The sequence below is a fragment of the Aplysia californica genome, unplaced genomic scaffold, assembly GCF_000002075.1.
Source record: "Aplysia californica isolate F4 #8 unplaced genomic scaffold, AplCal3.0 scaffold00163, whole genome shotgun sequence".
Lineage (NCBI taxonomy): Eukaryota > Metazoa > Mollusca > Gastropoda > Aplysiida > Aplysiidae > Aplysia > Aplysia californica.
Genome location: NW_004797433.1, coordinates 1136347 through 1159178, shown reverse-complemented (window position 1 = coordinate 1159178; position 22832 = coordinate 1136347). Strand labels below are relative to the sequence as shown.

The window sequence follows — 22832 nt, the reverse complement described above, 5'->3', positions numbered from 1 at the left end:
ATACTTTACATGTGCCTCCCAACTTTTTTCCCCCCCTTCCAAAGCTTGTTTAGCACCATTACATCATACTTTCCCTATTAAAGGTATGAAAAAGTGTGTGTGTGTGTGGGGGCACAAACGACCTATCAATCTACCGACCACTTGTTCATAAACTCCGGACTGAACTTTTACTCCAGCATGAGAGGTAAGTACCTTATCACGATGCTACTGAGCTACTGTTCTTTCTTTCACTTCAGTTACGAGGTCTGCTGCTTATGCCAGGGCTATGTGAGAACACACTGACAGGGCAATAGTCACTTGACAAACTTCTGTACATAAACAAAATGCCACTGGAAGGTCAGAACAAAGTAAAGATATAAAACAGTTCAAGAGGGAAAGGACAAGTGCAGTGCAAATACAATAATAGTCACTCCCCAGAGAGGTATGGACAGAGTTGAATGCTTGGACTCACTATTTCCACAACAGAACAAGAATAAGTACATACATCTTTAACATGAGTCTCTCTTATAGACAGCTTTCCACTTGCAGACATGCATGCACAACAAGCACTCTGGCATGATTACATAGAATCAATGAAAAAAAGTCAACATTACCAAAACGAAATTATGTACACATATTATATTGTTCCCATTCTAATCATATCTGAAAGTGTAACATAGCAAATTGTCTGATCAAGACCAACTACTCTCAACAAACAAACTAGCTTTCCATTTGAATGAACATATGAACAGACACTTCTCTCACTCATTTTTTACTCCATAGGAGACTTCACAATGCTTTCAAAACCTTTCAGTTAATCCATTAGTCCTCATTTTCATATTTTACTTTCCACTCTTTTCGAAAGACCATTTCCATTCTCATCATTTTACTCTCAAACCTCTGTAAAATGTATAGCATGTTTAAGGCTACCACATCCCCCCCCCCCCAAATCATCTCTTACTGTATTCAGTGGTGATACATCTGCAGCAGATAACTTCATATTAAAAAAAAAAATCATTTGTTTAACTAATAAAGAGGAAAGATTCATGAATCAATGTCATTCTCCGTGAGAGCTATAAGAACTCTTATTAAAAGATTGGTTCCGAAACACTGTTGCAGGGAGTGAACCAGGGGTTGCTTGTACTGCAGTCAAGTGTTTAAACAGTTGAGCAATCATCCTACCAACAAAGGGGATGAATCAATACAATAAGTAAAGTGCCAGCTTGGCCTGATAAGATTTTCATCGATGACGATTGCAGACAAGTCATTGAAGAGATGAAATTTGAATATTATAATAGATAACATTGTTTTCTACATTTGCTAAAGAGGGTTAATATCATTTAAGAAACATAACAAAATAATGATATTGAGGTTCCTAGCAATAGTTTGATTGAGAAGAGTCTGAACTTATGAAATAAAAAAGCACGACCCAGAAGAAATCCTCACACTTCATCGTTTGTGCTTTTCACAGACGTTATACTCTCCTGTCCCCCTGACTTTATTGGAAAAAATAGCACTCTCAGAACTGTATCAGAAGTCTTCACAATAACAAAAGTAAATCATCCTCTCATGCACTCTCAATATATCAACGACAAGAAATACTGTTATGAACCTTAACCCTCTGAGCCCTAGCCATCTCTACACCGGAGGCAAGTAAAACGGCGCGGGCGGCTAACCACTGGTGCATCAGCAAGTGAGGCCGCGTTTCATTATGGGATGTTTAAAGGATGTATTTGTTGGTCAATCAAAACTGCGCAGCATTCACTTCGTCTAAGGTCTTGCCAAGATGTCTGCACACATGTGGAAGTTGTGAGCATGCAGTGTGGTGAAAAATAAAACGATTTCATCAAATGTGAGGCAGCGTGGTGAAATCAGGCTCTCGTCAAAATAATGAAATCGAAGAAAACAGCAGTTTTCTCCCTGCTTAGCAATTTTTATCAAATTTTTGTTTTTTGGCTCAACACCTTTAATGTCCATTTACAAACACATTCCTTTGAGGACTTCACCGAAAACGTTGATTAAAGACACAAAAATATAAATTTTTAGTTTCCATGGACTCTCCAGCTTTGGAATTTACATAGCTTTGGCTGCCATTTTCTCCCTAATTTTACCTCTTAAACCAGGTGACCCCCACTTCCTTCAATCCAAAATATCTCCACTTCTATTGAATATGGGCCGGTAATTTTTTCATAGAAAGCAAGACAAATGAACAAGCTTTAAGATGATACCAATAACTCAATATGCCCAAAAATAGACGAGAGCCTGATTCCACCACGCTGCATCACAAATATAGGTGATTTCCTCAAATATATGGCGTGAATCGTTCGGGAGGTCAGGGCTCAAAAGGTTAGAGGACATTACAATGGGCATAGATAAATGAACTCATTGTTGATGTCCCAAGACAGATGTTCAGCTCTAATTTAACCTGTTTTACAGGTTGAGCAAACAATACAGGAGTTATTAATTCACAGATTTTTGTGAAAGAGATCATATATAGAGCAATCTCACACAGTCATGCATATTATAGGAACCAGAATGTCATACATATATCACAGGCTGAAGCCTATTATTGCAACCATTTCATAGAGTGAGAAAGAGGAGAGGGGTGGGGGTAAATGTAAAATGATTTCGAAACTAACCATATCTGTACATATTGAGCTACGGTAAGCAAAAGTAATACTAGTAGAAAGGCGAACATACGTAGGCCATAATCTTAAGCTGCATAATAAACACTTTCTTACAACAAATAACTTGAGAACAAACTCAGGACAAAGACTGTCAACAGACATTTTTTAAAAAGTGGAAAAGAAAAGACTAGCCTGAGATGCTAGAAAACAGTGCATCTAGTAACCCTGTAACAAAAAAGTTTCGGAGTCAATAAGCAAAGAAAACTAATAATAAGAGATCTAATGCCAGTTAAACATACAGACTGCATGCTTCCAATTTTTGCCTGTTTTTTTTTTTTCATCCATAAATAAGACAGGGTTTATATAAAATGCATTATTTGTTCAAAGGAGAAAATTAAGTTTAATTTGTTTATCTCAAAACAAAAACAAGTTGGAATTTAAGAAAAATCAGAGTAATAATGCATACAACTGACGGCAGCTAATTTTCAAATAACTGAAATTTGTTTGAAATACATTCAAAATTATGAGGATGTGGAACTTGACTTTGATTGAAAGTTGCAAGCACATGTGTCAGTTATCTGATGAACCCTTACGAACCCAAACCAAAGATTTGCCTGTTTTTGAAGCACAGATAGCTCAGTGTAGTTGTCTTTATGTTGTGACTTAATCTGTAGTATGTTAAACAAAGTACTGAAAAAGTAATAAAAGTGTTCCTTCAGAAGAAGGTTATAAAATATACAGTTGAACCTGTGTAAGATGGCCACCCATTGTCAAGGAGAAAAGTGGTCGTATAAGACAGATGGCCGTCTTATAGAGGTGGCTGTCATGGCAGGTTCGACTGTATACAGTTTAAGAAAAGAGTTACAAATACATGTACTCACTTGTCAACAAGAGCATGAGATTTAGAAAATTATGAAGCTCTGTAATTGCACAGAGCTCATATTACTAAAAGTTTTTCAGTTTCAAATTCCTCAACATGCCTTTCCCCTCTAATTTCTGACAAAGGCATACACTTCTGTATTCCCCACAATTTGGCATTATCCAACTGTCACTAGAAACAGAGATGTTGGTGGGTATTTTTCTCCACAACCACGGAAATATCAAACTCAAGCAGAATATAATAGAAAATTTCTCAATAATGGTCCACTATCACAAAGCATGATTTTAAAAGTGTGCAAGATATACAAATAGATGGCAATACGCAGCTTGGTTAAAGATTGATGCAGATCACTGTTGTAAAAGTTGTGGCAATGTCACAGGGAAATCAGTTGGAAATAAGAATATTAATCAACAAAGAGAAATTGCATACAGTGGAGGTAGAGAGTATGAAAGCAAAACTTACTCACAAAGTTAAAGAAAGTGGTCATTGTATTCTGTTCAAAAATACAAAAGTACATGCTGTGGCCTGATCTATTTCCATCCCATGACAACACTTAAGCATGAACAAGCTGATATTTTTTTTATAGTGTAAGAAAAGATACCAACTGGTCAGATAAACCTGATCAGCATGATCTGATTAAATCTGGCAATAGCCCTGCCCAGTGCACTCTATATACGAATTGACCCCAGCTTTGTTTTATCAAATTTGACCTGGAAGTCCATTAGAGCCTATCACATTCCTCACCCAAAACAAAAGATCTCATCCTGCAAAGTCGTGTGACATGTAGTGACCTTCTGATTGACGGTTGGCAATGATTTTCATAAAATTTAACTGACTGCGACTAAATAAATCAAACATGTTTCATTTTGGATGATCAATCAAATTGAGCCAAAATGGTAGCATCTGCCCCTCCATGTAGGAAGATCCAGCCACCCTAAAATGTATCAAACCACATCAAATAGAAGTTTGTTGAAATTTTCTGCAGTGTATGTTGGATACTAATTACAAGAAAGTCCTAAATGAAATGAAAGCAGGAAAACAGGTTTCCTTTATTTTTAATAAAAATCTGCCTAAAAAAAATTTGACTTTACTTGCATATTTCAGAATAAGAGACTATTCTCAGCAATTCTCTAGATAATATATATATATATACATATATATAAAGAAAATACGCGCACTCATATGACCTTAGCAGTTGCGAGCGCCGTAAAACCTTATACTATACTACTATACAAAGAAAATACAAACCATCCACTGAATGGTAATTCACAATCACTATTTCTATGGTCATAAGTAGTCAGCTGTTAAGTCCATTGACATCAAGTGTTAGGGCTTTCAAGAATAAATATTTGATCAATACTCAACATGAAGAAGTTTTTCCAAACATCAGTAAGGCTAAAATTTCATCCAAACTAGTAACTTACAGATCCCCCCCCCCAAGTGTGAGATTCTCTTCATAATAAATCTTGCCACAAATATACTCTCATTGCCATTGCAAATATAAATATTTGGAAAAAAATAAATTCTCTTCAGTCACCAGATAGATCTATGAACTGAGAATAGAAAAGAAACATATGGTAAAAGGAGAATGAATTGTGCATCATCCTATATCACAAAGCTTTCATGAGAAGAGAGGTAGGGTGGGGGGAGATGAGGAAGGAGAGATGAAAAGAAGTTCAGATTCTGTACATCTAAGAATCAATATATCAAATACATGTTTCTCAGTTTCTTCAAAAAGACAAAGCAATCTGATCGAAAGAAAGCTTTCCTAAAATTTGCCAATACAAACATGATGCTGGTAACAAAACCTTTAACAAGGTTTCTCCATTCACAAATTTTAATGAACCAATGCCCTACACAACACTATGGACACATATTATCTATTATGCTGAGCTCTTATGACATCACTTTTCATCAATTATATGCACTTCTTACACCCTACTTGAAGTATTTCAATATAAATGTTCAGAATTGAGTGCACTAGAGTAATAAACATAAGGACTAATAACTTGCAATTGGCATCTGTCTTCCTTATGTGGTTTTCGAAGGCATTACAACAAGGTAGCACAGTATTTAAACACAGTTGGTTGCTATCATGAATACTACATAAATGCTGTCTCTGTACAAAGTAAAGCAATCTAGTCGGTAACATGTGATTTTTTCATAGCAATTTCTATGTCTAGAGCAGTTACAACATTTAATTATGCTTTCATTAACAGAACTAAAACTGTCTTATGCAAGAGGTTACCGTTCTAAAATTACACATAATAATAAGAACAAAACTAGCAAAAACAATACTACTTCAATTTTCTCAAAAATGAACTAACAAAAGAAGAAACACAAATGTGTGGAATCGTGGTGAAATCAGGCATTCGTTAAAAAAATGAAATCGAAGAAACTGACATTTTTCCGCCTATTGGGAAATTTCGATAAAGATTTATTTTTGGACTCGGCATTTTTTATGTCTATTCAAAAACACATCTATGTGCGGAGCACACAGAAAAATGTTAATCAAAGGCTACAAAAAGGTAAATTTACAGGACACTCAAGCTTTGGATTTCACCAAACTTGGGCAGCCATCATCTCGCTGATTTTACCTCTGACATCGGGTGACTCCCATCTCCTTTAATGACAAACATATCAACTTCTATTCGAGGTAGATAGGTAATCAAAATCAAAATCAACACCGATGAACAAGCTATTCCATAAATTGACGAGCACCTGATTCCACTGCATTGTGACACAAATGTCACTCAATCACATATGTGTTAAATAGCAAATATAAATCATTCGTTGATCTTGTTATAGAATACAATTTTGATCAAAGCAAACACTCACGATGGTTAACTCACAATTTTAAATCAGGGAAAATGTCATTTTTCTGTCCCCATATCATTATTCCCTAAATTACTCTACAGATCCTATTTCTGACCTGAGCAATGTAATTAAATTAAATTCTATTTGACCAAAAAAGTAACCCACGGAACAACACAAAAGTTGAACTTTGATTCATCAAATCTATTCCATGAGCAAACTCGCTCCTGGAAACGAGACCACAAAAATAAAGAATAAAGAGTAAATACAACAAAAATTTTCTTTGTCTCTGTGTCACATTTCAAAAAGAGACAAATAAGCATAAAGAAAAGAGCTACAAGTGTAACTACAAAAGAATCCACACGAGGTAAACATTAAGCAAATTCAGAATTACCAGGCAATATTGTGCTTCTGCGTAATGTACTGGCTTTGTCAGCATCCAAAGCCTTGCGGTCTTAAAGAAAAAACAAAACAAAACAAAATAAGCAGCAACATAAATCAACAAACAAGATAACAGAACAGGTGCACATGGTTCTTCTATATGCCCAAACAAATAGAAAGCAAACCACTTGGATAATATGCATCTTAATCTCAATCAGTAAAAAAGTGTCTCTTAATACGTAATGGCGAATGTTTTCTGTTTCCAGAATCTGGCATTTAAATTTGTTGCAAACATCTGTATTACCATCTTGCTTTTGTGGTAACTGAAGAAAATTCGTTCATTCCCATCTTAATGATAACATAGCAAAGGTTTTGACTTGAAAGAAAAAAAATATTGTGTAAAAGGAAAAAAAAGATCTAATGTCTGGTCCTTTTAATTACATAATACAGCCAAGAAGCCCTCCGTGTATTCCCGAATCCTAGCAAGTCCAGGTAACTCACCATCCATGAAAACTAGTATTTTAAAGAATATTTCAAAAATGCAAAAACGAATTCCCAAAATTCTGAAAAAAAGGAGGAAGAGAAATGAATGTAGTTTCAGAAAAATACAACTTCATATGCACAGGTTCTTTGAAATGTTCCAGGTTTACTTCAAACAGGGTGTCCACCCAGCTGTTCTCACTATCAGACTTGTGCTGGGCTCTAAATCTAGATTCTGCATCTGATTAATCTGAATCCCCCCCCCCCCTTCCTGCTACTATGTTTTCATCTATATCTGATTCATTTGATTCATCACTTGCTTGTTCAGGCTCATATACATCTCTATTTTTTTATACCAGCTCAACTGCATTGCTTTTCACCTTTTCCAGCCACCTTTAGAGAGTACTGGACCGAAAAATTTTGCTTCGGTACCAAACGAAAGAAAAAACATTTTACAATGGTACAGTACCAAAGGGAAGAAAAAACATTTTGCAAAGCAATAACTATATGAAATTAAATCTCAGCACCAGAGTCTCGTCAAAGCAAGACTTCCTTTCTAAAGATGCCTTGTCTGAGTGACTGATTCCGGTGTGTTAGGGTGGAGCATAGAGAAATTAATGTGTGATCCCAGGCGAGCTGGGGAGTAATGTGTTAAGATTTAAAATATACAATTTTTTTTATTGTTTAAGAGAATGAAGAGCAATGCTGTATTGTAACTAGAAATATTTGATTTATGCTGTGCCAAGACAATATATTCTTGGAGGACTTTGAAGGCGGTAGGTACAAGCTGCCAACTCCAAACAGCCATGTCTGAAAGACTAACAGCAAGTGAGGAATCAACAAATCTAATAATATGTGGAGAAGAGTGAGTTACACTAAAACGTGTGCTTTCTGGAGAAAATTACACTCTATAAGGAATCTATATTTACACCTTTCCACAACAATTCAACAGTCAACAGTCATTAAGCTTGTATCCTCAACAAACTCCTCCCAATGCACGTAAATGTCCTCAACACACAGTCTTGCACGATCCACCAATCACTGTGAGCATGCACAAACAATTCTGTCCAGTACAATCCGCTTGGAACACCGATGGCTGCAGTAGTTATTCAAGTCACAGTCAATTCCGCCAAAACTTTTGAATGCACAAATATTTCCATCTCTCTTGTTCAGATACCAGAATCACTCACAATGTTGAGTCAATGCAATGTAACTCCTCTTGTCCTCTTGTGTAACAGAAAACAAATAAAATGTCCAGCGTCTGCTCTCTATGTCTCTTGTACATAAGTAGAGGGAAAGATGCCACGAACACCATGAAGTTCCCCCTCCCACCAGCCGTCTCCCAGTTTCTCATATATTCCAATCACATCACCTGGGGGATTCAACAAAGACAGAGATGTAGAGGAGTGTGTATAGTCGGGACTGCAATATTTATTTACACTTTTCAGAACAATTCCTTCCATCCCTTGTCTATGATATATATCTAATCTCTCTCTATTGTCCAAGATCTATCGGTATATTATAGACATGAAAATGAACATTTTGTTAGGTATATAATATATTGTAATAATCCAATAAAAACACAGTTGCCACATTTTCATATGCAATGAATAGAGCTACCAATATTAAACAACTGATGTGTGTAGCTGCCTACCATTATGTGCATCTCATGACAAAAGTTCTGGACTTCCATATAATCTTGCTTGAATAAACAAGATACACATTGCCACAATTCAGTACAACATTCAATTCCCTTTGATAAAAAAAATAAATTCAGGACCTTTTTGAGGGGCTTTGCTTCTGTTGGAGCATCCCATTATACAGGCATTATCATGTTTTCACTTTAGTCTACCTTTCATGAGATGGAAGCATTTTGCAAAACTGAAGGCTCAGACATTTTCTGCTATTGATAAGACACATCAGCTCCTGACTTCAATCGTTTTACCTTCAGATTTCAAATCAGAAATAGCAACTCTCTATCTTCAATCCTCACTACTGTACACAGACCACAGCGAGAAAACTCACTGGCATAAAACTGACAACTCACCTGTCTTTATACTTAGCTCATCTGATTGGCTTGCATCGTAATCATAGATGGCTCGACAATGACCAATTACAGTGGGAGAGGGGAAATCATCATCACCTGTGTAAGAAACATGTCAATTTTCATTATTTTCAGCTTCCTGCAAATCTAGAGACAAATACTGCCATCAGCAACAAACAACTCACAGTAACTGGAATCTTCAAACTCCAGGAATCACAAACAGCACTGAAATCATTTCTGTTAGAAGTACCAATGACACCTTCCATCTTGGATATAACACAAGAGTTAGCTCAAGTCATAAAAAAAACTGAAAAATATATAGGCCAATTAAAAATAGAAGTAGGTTTTGAGTCATTTCATAGACATTGTTCTTTCACTTTAAGGGATAACTTTTATAGTGTACTGGGCTCCAATGTGACTTATTAGACAAGGTAAATGCAGAAAAGTTTGTTTCGTCAATTATGAAAAGAAAAGACAATCTGCACTTCGTTAAGTATCCGACTCATGTGTCTCCTGGTGTTGAAATAAGAGTTACTATAACAATTTTGATAGACTCAAGCATACTATGTGTAAGAACTGAACCCCCCCAGGTAGCTAAAGCATAAAAGCAAAAACATAAAATAGAAAATAAATATGAAGCACAAGAAGTGCGGAAACAAAGTTTTACACAACACAGTTCACAAAAGAAAAAATGTATTAGTCCTCAGTGAAAAAAATATAATCTGCGCAGGAAAAAAAGGTGTTTAGAACACTTCTATCCAACTGATGACCAGAAAAAAAACATGTTAAGTTTACACAGATGAGTAATTTCAGTTGCCTTTGCCATACTCGTATTTATATCAACTAAATTATTGTGCGAACAGAGAGAGAGAGAGAGTCTTACTAAAATCATCATCAGGCGAGTTGAGCTCCTGGTAGTAATCATTGGGTAGGTTCTGGGACATGTAGTCAGAGTTGCCTTCCAAGGCCAAGTTTAAGGGCAGACGCAGAGTGCTCACGAGATAATTCTGAAAGGCGAAACAAGCAGTAGCTTAACTTGAGGGGTATTCCTTGTAGATTGTTCACAGCATTTATACCTTACTATTCAAACTCACAAAGCATGCTAGTACTATTTGTAAATTATCACAGAGGCAAACATGTAAGTGCAGTTCCTTTTCTTCCTCAGATAAAAGAATGAATGCTGATAAAAAAATGACATATAAGGTTAACTACGTCAAATAATGCAAGAAGAACGTGAAGAAAAAAAAACACAAAGAAAAACAATCTGCATTGACTATCTTACTAAAGTGTCTCATTTCAGACTGAACGGCTGCTTTTGCTGAATTTCCAAAAATTGAAAAGCCTGAGAACATACAACTGTCTAAGAAAACATAATGATAAGTCTTAAAATTTCCCATCTCATGAAATTGCAAAGTGAACATTTAAAACTTAATGGTAAAATAAGGCACATACACACTCAACCAATGAAACCGAGTCTTCAAAATGATGTGGGATTTTACGATAATGTGTAATAAAAGCAAAAATAACTGTTAACCATAGCGGCTGGTGACTGTTAAAAGGGGATCCAAAAAAGGTTTATATTTTACCTGCTTGTCTCGAACAGTCTCTATGTACTGGGCAAACATACTACTCGGCACGGACTTCCCTTCCGTTTTGCAAAGGTAGCTATTGACTTTGAAATGACTGGCTTCCAGGAAGTTGAGCATGAAGGTCGTCTGTAGAAAAAATGTGAAGGAAATAGAATCCAACAGGAACCATAGTTGGCATGGCATGCTTGACTGACAACACAAAATGTGAGAGGTTTATTATTAGAGTTGTAGATGCACTTGTCTTTGGTTGAAATTGTCTAGAAATATGAAAACAACTTTCCACTTGGAGAATACAGTTCTTTCATTTTTATCTTATCAGAATGAAAAGATAATGACTGCTTAGATTTACTTAAAGATAGAAAAGAAAGTATTCTAAATATGAAAAGTGAAATTTACACACTTAAAAGATTTCCCTAACGTGAGGGTCTTGAGCATATGTACATTTTATCAGTGTTAGAAGGAATTCTATGGTTGAGGCATTTCGGTACAGAGTAGGAAAAATTAGTCTGAAAGGGATCAGCATAATATATATCAAGAAACGTTATCATAAAACGTATAGAGGTAAATGGATAGAAATTGAAAAAACTCATGAATACATAAATTAATGGAACTCCTTAAGGATAAAACAGTTTGGAATATACAAGCCAACTTAACATGTTCATACACGATGATGACAGTGCCTAATCTGTTCGTGTGTATTAGTATCTGTTTGCTTTGCGGTATAAAGTTAAAGATAATTTTTTTTCTCAAATTCAATGTTCTTATACTCACTTGTTCCAGCTTTTGCCTTGTATCTTGTTGCGTTTCTGGATCTGCAAAGCTGGGTTTGTTTCTGTACACTTCCACAAGCTTCTCCACTCCTTTAAAAAAAACCAAAGTCATTTATTTTAAAAGTTCATAATATTAAATAAAAATTCACTTCTCAAATTTACTGTCTTAAATCAAAATAGAGAAAAAGGAGCGAAAGGATATCTTAACTGTAACTTTCAAAGAGTTTATTGTTTAATGGAGGTTGTGATGTTATGAAGTACAAATAATTAATTAATGATTCAACAAGTTCTATTGAAGGGCCATATTGAAATCATAGCAGGTCATTTATCAAAATGTACAAGAGCAAAGAGGTACGAAAGACATCTCTTCAATAAGTAAAAGAGTGTACTAAAAATATTGAGTGCAAGTTGTATGAAATACTGCACAAAAATGGCCACATTTCATTACAGACCAGGACAACATTAACATTGAAAAAAAAAACGAGCTATAGCAGACCACATCAAAATGGCCATCAATCATCTAAATTAAAAATCAATTTTCTTCCCTTTTGATAACCACACTAAGAAAGATAAAAACTATGTTATATAATTAAAAAAGAACATATTACCCTCTTTCCCCTTCCTTTCCTTTTCTATGAACTGATGAAGATGAATGAGATAATTCTTGAGTGCTTCTTTGCGTCTCTCATTGTTCAAAGACACCTGCCCATCTTCAGCCTGTGAAGAAGACACAAGCATCATATGAAAACCAAAAAAAACAACAAAACAAATGTGTTTAACTTATCCAGAAGCCAGCTTCGTTAATCTGACAACAAAAATATATTCCACAGACAACCAACTAAAATAGTCTACTAAATATGGAGCAACATATAATCAGAAATTCTGTGGACCTGCCCAGTGATGAAGACAAACAGCTCGTAGTAAATCAATGCACTGTTCAACATCCCAAGTGTCAATGGAACATTTAATCATCTCTAAGGTTTTTTTCTGTGGTGTCACAGCCAATTTAATCTGCCGTTGAGTTGCCATTTTGGTTCGTTTATCCTGTTTTGTTCATCATTAAACATTCCAGCTCCTTCACACATGAGCTCTACTTTGTATTTGCTTTGTACTTTCTGAAAATGTACCTTATTGCTTTTATTTCATTTGCCTGTTCCCAAACATTTTTCCAATATAATATGGTGAAAACATGTAATTTTCCTTGACACCACAGGCTATTTGTTAGCACACTTAGAAGGTTCAAAAAGCTTACATTTTACATATGTATTACCAAAGCTGATAAAACAAAATGTAAGCAAATCCACAGAGAAGTGCTGGCATTTTACATGTGAGAGACAGGAACCTACATAGACTGTCCTACATAGACTGTGTCACTGCCAAAGAGGCTAGCCAGTGACCTGTGCAGGCAGCAGTCACATAATAAGAAAATGTGCCCAACACTATGAAAAGTCAACATTTTTCTTGCTTGTAACATTATTTACCATTAGGAAACCATGAAAAGGACCAAAAGGACCAGGTTGCTATGACTGTTTGTAGTTAACAGTAAATAACAACAATTAACGTTCCTTGCTGGGAATGTTACAGGACTAGCAGCTGAGTATTTTAAGCGAAAATTCTCCGGTTTTTCAACAGCCAAGTTACTAATCATCCTCTATTATAAGACCTCATTTCCACAAACAGTAAAAGTCCGTGTTCACATTTTGAAAACAAGTAAAAAACTGACCTAGTAGTAGTAGTATAGGGTTTTACGGCGCTCGCAACTGCGTATGGTCATATGAGCGCGCGAAACACAAGTTGTTTACTTTCGCAAAAATTCACTGCACGATTGGTTAACTATTAGACTTTAAAATGCTAAAATATTAAAATTCGGTGTAGTTATATTTTCAATTTAAAACAACTCGTATAAATAACAATAAAAATTTTAAATAGTACGATTTCACTTTACAATTTGCCATAAAGGCCAATGGCCTTCATAAAATTCAATATTCTGCTGGGAACAACGACGGAAAAAATGTCTTGCAATTTCTTGCATTTATAATATTTCCTTCGGATCTCTCCAAAGTCTAGACATTCGGTTAAGATGTGTCTAATGGTAAAATCTGTGTCGCATTCGACACAGAACGGCTTCTCATCTCCCTGTAGGAGGTATTTGTGGGTCAGGGCCGTGTGTCCGATGCGCAATCGAGTAAAAATGACTTCGTCTCTTCTGGAGAGGTCAGAAGGATTTCGCTGTTCTAGTTTGGGTTTTATAATTGACCTAAAAAGCACAGCAAACTTACAGACCCAAAAAACAAACTATGCATTTATGGTATGCCCCAAAGCACCCTGACTTTATAGTCTTGTACCCTGGTGCCTACCCCCTCGCATGCTTGCTAACACTTAGCATTCACACATCCAGCAGCACAAAATACCTCACCTGGTCACCCAGCCAGGAGAATGACTTCAACCAACTTCTTGGGCCTGGTGCAGTGACTGGAACGGATAATTTTCACCGGGGCATTATTGCGCCAAGTGACCGCAAAGTGTTAAGCTACAATTTGAGACTTAGCAGCACACAACGCTTTGTACATATGGCAATCAAGTACATAGGTTAGGAGAACTAAAAAAAACATAGCGACAGTCTATAGTTATATATTCACAGAAAAACTGTACAGAGAACAGCATGCAACATACATAGCAGTCCAGAAGAATCTGCTCAGGCTGTCGAGGGCCCTTCATCCCTTTCTCTTGAACAATAGTGCGAAGGTCATTCTGGAGATCCACTGTGATCACAGCTTCGTTGAGTCGGTCAAAGTACTGAAGATGCCGAGCACGGACAGTGGGCAAGGAAGAAAAAGTTAAGAGTCACAGTGACATATAAATCTTGTATTTCTTTCTGAGGCAGGCTCACATGGTTTCACAATAACTCATTTTTCGCAGGCAAATTCACTGCATTTTTTAAAATGAGTCCCCTATAGACGTACAGCACTACAATTTTATATGCATACAGATCAGACTCATGTACATTCTGCCTCCACACATACCAAATATCCATTTGCAGCTAGGAAAACAGATAAACAAGTACGAGGGAAATATTTTTACAAAGAATAGGCTACAACCAACTCATTACAGAGAGGAACTAAAATAGCAGTTTTGTCATTTGACATTTATTTTATAAGTTAAAATGCTGAAACATGTTGTTGTACTGGTTAAAACATTTTAAAATTCTACTCTAAATTTTCATTGTTAACTCACTCACTACCACACCCACAACTGTTGCGGGCAAAGTAGCTCCAATGTTGTGATACCACACCTGCAACTCTCGCAGTTCGCACTTTTGAATTTTTTTCTCACGTTAAAAACCGCACCATTTGCGGTACCTGTTCGTCTCTCGCTTAGCTCATTCAATTATCTATCATTAAAAAAACCCAAACCAAAATCGGATAAAATTAGACGAAGACTGTTATGACGAATTGGGTGGGGAAATTTGTAAAAAAGAGTAAGGTTTAGCAGAGCCTCCAAAACCTAGATCTAGGGTTGCAGTAGAGGGGAAGGGCATGAGTAAAAAAGGCAAAGGGAAACCATTTTTTAATCAATTTTTGAAAACTTGTGAGAGAAAAAGTCACGATATAACAAAGCTATAATTTCATCAGGGCAATCATTATTATTTTCAAAAGCAATATTCCAATTTTCAAGTCCCCATGTTAATTAGCAAAAGCACAGTGATTTTTTAAAATTACCCTTTAATTGGCAGGTAAACAGGAAATATCTAGGGGCATAACATAGCATGCAGAAGAACCTCCTATGTTTCCAGAATTTTAAAATATTTCTGCAAACACGGTACTTTCTGATGTCTCACCTGCGTAAGTTTTGGTGACAACACGGATACGTGACTGTTGTATTTGTTCAGATACTCTTGCATAGTTTTGAGCCTCTCCTCCTCCAACTCTTGCATAGATGTGCTGGCCTGAGGAGGCAGACAAAGTTGTGAAAGGAACACAAAAGCCACTGAAAGGGAAATGTGCTCATACTAGCAAAAATTAGCCACAAGTTTCTACAGTGATGAGTTATTATTTTATGGAATCATTGAAATTAAAGGAGTTAACAACCAAAATATGAGTAAACGATACAAAAATAAAGGAATGAAAACACTTTAGCTCAATTTTGTAATAGTTCAAGAACTGCTTTTATCAAATAGGAAATTTAAAAAGAATACCATCTACGTAAAGTAACATATGACTGCAGTTTTATTCAAGAGAAATATTGTCTAAGGGAAATGAGAACCAATTCTTTTTATAAAAATAATCAACCATTTAACTCTTTTCCTACCAGGCCAAAATCCACCACTGGCCCAGGGCTTTTCCCTGACCTATTTTTACGCCCCTACCCCACCAAAGGAAAATGTCAAAACATCCAACTAAACACACACAAACCATATCTTATGGCTCATCAAACTGAAGGTTAAAAAATAATCTATCAGATGGCGATACAATATTGAAGATTTATTCTCATTATATTACTTTGGGGTTTCTAAAAGTGATTATGCAATATCGAAGGTGTCATATGAAATCAACAATTTTCCGGCTTTCAAAGGTCATATCTAAAAAAGTACATCAGCAGCATCATTCATACTTCTCAAGTAGGTTGCCTCAAGTAATGCGAAGAAATGCTGAAAGTTATGTATGTGTACCTAATGTAGACGTAAAAATATGAGACATATACTGAAGTCAGGCTAGTGCTTTTTCTCCTCATATTTACGTTTCGAAGGGGACAAAAAAAGCGCTGAAATGACAAAAAATCGCCTCTCAGTGCTATATTTTCTTTCGTATCTGCTAACAGGAAGTCTATTCCATTATTTTGAAAACATGGATCGGCCTAGAATTTTGTGTCTTTTCATTACTGGATTGGATTAGATAGCAAGCCACTCGAGCCATATTTTGCGGCTTTTGGTCCAGTGAGACCAGATCCACGAGCCGCATTTGGTAGGGAAAGTGTTAATAGGCTTATACCATACCTTAGCCACAGTCATGTCCCAGTCTTGCCTTGCAGACTCTGCCTTGTAGCTTGCCTCTGTGTATTCTTTGTCAGCTTTCTTGAGGGAGGCCAGCATCTGTTTGCTCTTCTTTTCGCTCTGCAGAGACGGACAATTAAGTTTGTTTATGTCAGATCAAGAGCAGCACAACTATATTACAGAAAGGGACCCTGGGGTACCAATTGAAACCTTTGACCTGCACACGCCTGTATCCAATTGCGTGACATGTGACTATTCACAGAACAATGAACAGCAGGTGAATGTATATCAATAAGAATTGCAAACAACTAATACACAAAATTAATGTAGAAGGAAAGACAGGAAAATATGGAAAGAAAGTAAGTTAATAATACAATATTGACACCAAAAGTGTAAAAGGTTATTACCTTGCCCACATCTTTGCCTTTGCCAGCATTTCGAGCATCAGTTGCTGAGGACTCTGCCTTTTCATATTCCTTGCAGCAAGAGTAAGAGTGCTTCTTGCTCTGAAACAACAGAACCCACACATTACTAATATGGAAAAAAATCACAAAAAGCCTTTGGTAGCCAGAAGTCAGAGGTGTGAAATTAGATTCACCAATGCCTGCCGCCCTGATTGTATGGCCAACCGAGAAAAGAGTTCCTCGAATCGTTGTTACAATGATGGCAGTGAGGGGTGGCATTGGTGGGTGGGACCAGAGACAGTTGGGTGGGACTAAGTCTGGAAGCAAAGGAGATATTCAAACGTTTCTGTTTTTAATAGGTCGGACAGTGGTCCTATGAAAGACAAGCACTGGTAGTAATTGGATAAGTAAGACTGACGCATGTCATTATCAGACAGGAAAGCAGCTGAGAGGTGTGAAGTTTTGACCAGTGCTTGCCGATCGGACAAGCAATCCTTGATCCCACCGGCTGGGCCTTTGAACCCCCCCCCCCCGCCACAACACCAAATTCCCCTGTCTAAGACGGAATTTTCCCCCCACTCCCTTGCAATTCCGTCTTACACAGGTTCGACTGTACAGAAAATTGAATAGTAAACATATCAATCCACTGTGGGGTTTATTTTCAGGAGTAATCAGCCATCATCTTTAAATATCTTTCAAAAGAAAAATATTTTTAAAAAAATGAATCCTACAAAATGAATTTGGATAAATCAACAAAATTCCCATATCAAACGTAAACAGCCATAATTTCTTATTGTTCTTTTCCTCAATTTGGAGAAACAAACAGTTATTACTCTTATCAGGAGTCTTACTGATTTGACACACCCCTTATGGGTTGGAGGACATTGGTGACGCAAACTTGCATTAATGTTAAGTCATCAGAACAGTAAACAAATTGAACAAGAAATTATAGGCAGTCATTTTTATGAACCAGAACTCGGAAAAAGAACCCCAAAAAGTTGTTAGTCTTATAAAAAGGGTCCTCATGCAGTTTTATTTAAGATTAAGATAATAAACGGATTTTTGATGCTTGAAAATATGGCACCGACATTGGCTAGCAACTGACTGAAATACAAACAGATCTCCTGTCTATTAACAACTGTAGAAAAATCTAGTTCTTTACCTGTACTAAATCATTCAGAAGCAGGTTATACAATTAGTAAAGTATAAAATGTCCTTTATCTATAAACAAGGGATTTTAGCAATATACTTCTATGATACCATAGGCTTTGAATGTATGAGTACACCAATGTTTACTAAATTTCCAGCAGCAATATATAAAGAGTACTTTTTTTCCCCTAGATCACCTTAAACTGTAAAAAAAAATAATTGATGGTCAATCACCTTAAACTCATCTGCTCTCCGGTCCATGATGTTTTTATAAGACTTGTCCACCATCAGCTCAATCTGGGGACAATTTCAAATAGTTAAGGGATCAGTAAATGAACAGCAAGTAAGCATGCAAGATGATTCACAAAGTGAAAGGAGAGAGACCGACATGGCTTGAACATACAGAGGAGTGATGTGGAGAAACAGGAAAAAAGATACTGAGGGTGGATCTACCAGTCGAAAGGACAAGAGAAGAACTCATACTTTTCTCCTTATAAGTTCAAATCCATGTACTGGGTGTGACAGGCCCCTCTTCAAAGACAGACATTTGGGACACAGGGGATAATTGTTCATTTTTGCTTTCTATGGATGAGGAAAAACATATGTGTAACATAGGCCTCCTCAATTAAGTAGACACTAATTTTTTAAAGACCAAAACTCCATGAAAGTCAACAAAAATAACATTAAACAAGAATCAAAGAAACAGTAAAAATATCTTCTTTTTCAATAATAAACAATTTCGATTAGAATAATGCAGATAAGACTGGGAGCATTGATTCCTGATTTGCGCCAAGTCAATTACGAGATGCAAAGTGTCTACCATTTTAGAAGTTGCTGACCATACGTGGTGCTCAGTGTGTCAATGAGTGTGTCTGTGTTTCATGCTTGTGCATTACACAGAAACAAAGAGAAAAAAGACAGAGCCATTAAAGTCAGTTGGGATCGTGTTGGCCGTTAAGCTCTACTCTGAAGAGCTAGTTAAAAACTTACAGGTTTGCGAGCCTTCCCTTGCTGCTCCACAAACCCCTTCAAAGGTTTGCTTATGTCCTCCAGCAGACCACCAGCAAGGTTTCTGAAGGAAAAAGAAGGAGAGAAATTTTTCAATTCATTTTGAGTGCATCAAAGTTCTTTGACTTTGGGATATAGACTTATTGCTACTGCAATGTCAGAGGGGTAAAATATTTAAATTCACAGAACAACACACTATTCTAAGATGCATGAATACGAAAAAACCCCTCAAAAAAGTTAATCAGTTCCAGGAGGGTCCCTTATTTCACTCACTTTAAACAAACTAACATTCAAAGCAGCACCCATGGGTATGACACAAGTGAAAGGAATGAAGCAGCTGAAAGAAAAATCAATCACGCATATTTCAAGGTATTAAAGCATAAACGTTATCATCAGGTTCATTTAATTTATTTTCAAAACCCCAAAACACTAGAGAGAAAAGGAACAAAAAAGTTCTTAATTCATTTTCGTTTTGCAAAAGCTGGTGGGGTTTTAGTCGACTATTGTTTGACATCTTTGTCATCTGCCCGTCCAGTCAGGACCATGGCTGCCAACTATACGCCTTACAAACAACCAATAAATTTGTTTCCTTTTATCTCACTAATGTTTGGAGAACGTGGATTGCATACAAAAATTCAGATGGGTTCATTTAAAATCCTTCAAAGATAGTACTCTTATCGTTGATCAAAAAGAGGACACAGTCGACAGAGGACTATTTTCGTTTGAGCTCACTTGTGTGTTGAGAGACCATTACATTATCTGAGAAAATTGTTAAATTTGAGGACTCACTTGTGGAGCTCCGCTTCCTGCTCCATGGCTGTGCCCACTGTCTTCCAGCCTTCTGTGAGTGAGCTGAGAGAAACACAGTAAAGAGGAGCATATTATATCGAGATGTCAGATTTGAGATGCTCTACATAATAAAGACTGCAGGGTGATATTAAAAGGAGAAAGAAATATAGTAGAAGAATAGCACAGACACACAATGAACAAAGGGTTCAGATGGTCTATGTGGTGCTGAAAAGGAAGAACCTATAACATTCCTTTCAAGACAATAAATTTATTTATGATCTACAATTCAGTATCCAATTCACTCAGGATCAAGGCAAGAGAGAAGAGAAAAAAAGAAACTCCAGAAACACCCACAATTTAGGAATGCTTCATTGAGGATTTGAACCAAGGTTGCCAACACTGCTGTTCAGTAAGCCCGAGATGACCTGAATCAATTACACAGTAAGAAATATTATTGAAAACTATGCCACAAACTGAAGTGAAAGAAAAGAGAAGGAAGTACAACACTAAGATGCTGTAACCCTACATGGAAGCGAATAAACATGCCCTGTTTGTCACAGACTCGATGAGCACCCGAGAAAAAATCAGGAGTGGGTGGCTCTACAGTGACTGGAGAGCTTCCATTGCAAATAGCCACCTCCTAAGAATTACATGGGTGTTCTGCCCTGGTCACGCCGGGGTGCACGGAAATGAGCGTGCTGATGAACTTACCGACAAAGCAGCACCCAATGGCCGAATCATGCTCCATCCACCAATGGTGATCGCCAGATGCAAGGAGAGCCTTCACAACCAAGAGGAGTCAGACTCCCACACACTCAGCACAATAAAAGAAAAGTGTGTGCGGGGCACAGCGAAAAAAAGTTTGCTCCGAGGAGTGGTCAGGCGTGTCTCAAACCAGCTCCTCATGGAGACAATTAGCAGGAAGACCCTGAGGTGGACACTGGAAAGGAGAGATGAGCAGCTATGGACATGTGCCGCCTGCTATGATTCTAGCTCTGGATCCAAGTAAATCCAAGTAACCTTACTTTTTCTTTTTTATAGGAGAAGAACAGTCTCCTGAGTATAACTGTAAAAATAGCGAAAAGCCTACAAAATATCAAGAAGCAAAATGAAACACCTGAAAATTTCACACTTACCCTACTCCAGTGCTGCATGCTTTCAACAATTTAGCAGCCAACTTGTTTAGACTCTTAGCGTAAACATGCTCTGCCTCAGACCTGTGAAGAAAGAAATAAAGACTTTGAACATACACAATGTTTTCAATTTATATAAAGAAACACCAAAGGAACAACAGAGGTGATATAATATAAGTGTTCCCATCACAAACAGTATCATACTTTCCTTATGAGAGCATGTCCCAACACATTGGACATGTGTTTTGAATAGACTGAACCACCTCCATACAAAGCAATAGTAGTAGTTACACTAGTAGTTCAGAAAGAGAATTGAAATACAACTAGTTTCAAGAAGGCGACAACAAAAAACCCATCACTCCTGGTTTTAATTTTAGTAAGCGTTTTACTGCACTTGCAACACAATTACGTCATATAAGTGTCAAAAATTAGAGATGTTACAAGCAGACAGTCACACACATACAAAAAAAAAAAGGAAGGAGGCGAGATAAGGACAACAGATGTATGGTAGGGAAGAAGAAGCAAACCACACCAAAGCACCCGCCAACCACCCACCCCCTTCACTCCAACCTTTTTTACGAGATGCAAAAATGAGTCTCAGAATACAGTAACTACCCTAAACTCTCCTTGCACCGAGTCATCAGAGCAAGTTCTCTGTACAAACAAAATCTCTGTGAGCTCTCATACGAAACAAGTGATAGAGTGATAGAGACCAGTTATGCAAGAGGTTGTTAGTATGGTAGGAAAGCTATTTGACTCATTTGTAACTAAAATAGTTGGTTTGACTCTCAGATAGATTTTGTAGGAAATTATACCCTAATGAAGGAACTTTACCTTCAGTTCTTCAATTTACCCGGCTAGGAGCAGATAAAAGTACTTTGTACTTTCAAAGTGGATGCGACAAAACAATAAAAAGGGATCGATACGCATGTCACAGGAGAGGCTGAAGTGGGAAAACAGCATAAACTGACAAGCCGTGTGACACTTGACTGTGAAACAGTGTCGTGTGACACTTGACTGTGAAACAGTGTCGTGTGACACTTGACTGTGAAACAGTGTCATTCTTTCATTAGGTAGGGTACGTAACTACGCCTACAAAACGTCCGGAATGCATACACGGGCACAACAACTGAATCATGCATAAAGAAGGATAGATGTATGTTCCAGGGTTATGGTTTGCCTGTGATTCCCACATCTGAAACACATTCAAGGACAAACAGGTCAAAAGTCATTTTCAGGAGGTGGATTATTAAGTAGACATCAGACAAATAAAAAACAGGATAGCCTCCCCCCCCCCCAAAAAAAAAATATTTAAACTAAATTAAAAAACCCAAAAAACAACAACAACAAAACCCAACAATAAAAGAACAATCCCCCTCCCCCCCAAAAACAAAACAAAACAAACAACACAAAAACAAACAACCAACAACAACAAAACAATAACCCAAAGCCCAAACGACACAGAGAACAAACAAAAATCCAATGAGACAATTCCATTATAAAAAGAAAACTTAAATTGAACCACAAAGACATGTACGGTACTTAAAACGTATTTTGAAGGGGAAAAAAAGGAATTAAAGATAATAGCAACGAATTGCGCTCTTTCAATTCAATTTTTCCTCCAACATCCGTCCATACCCCTCCCTTATCACAGACAGACACGCGGTGAGACATCCGTCCGAGAAGGCTTTGAATGCTTCCTTCCCCTTCTTCCCCCCCCACCCCCTTTTATTTTTTACTTTAAAAAAACCGTCACAATCGCCGTCTCGGCTGAGAATAATCGCCAGCCTCAGAA

General features: G+C 37.0%; 1 protein-coding gene across 1 annotated transcript; it reads right to left on the bottom strand.

The window, feature by feature from the left end:
• Positions 1 to 6486: 6486 nt before the first annotated feature.
• Positions 6487 to 21121, bottom strand: LOC101863018 (nostrin; the record flags this gene model as incomplete). Its single annotated transcript, XM_013082213.2, is given in 14 exon segments — positions 6487 to 8533; positions 9209 to 9304; positions 10089 to 10212; positions 10792 to 10920; positions 11566 to 11654; positions 12173 to 12281; positions 14238 to 14360; positions 15403 to 15510; positions 16558 to 16674; positions 16962 to 17060; positions 18342 to 18404; positions 19098 to 19179; positions 19905 to 19967; positions 21041 to 21121. Coding segments are annotated over 14 exon segments (1387 nt in total), but the record flags the coding sequence as incomplete, so codon positions are not given.
• Positions 21122 to 22832: the final 1711 nt, after the last annotated feature.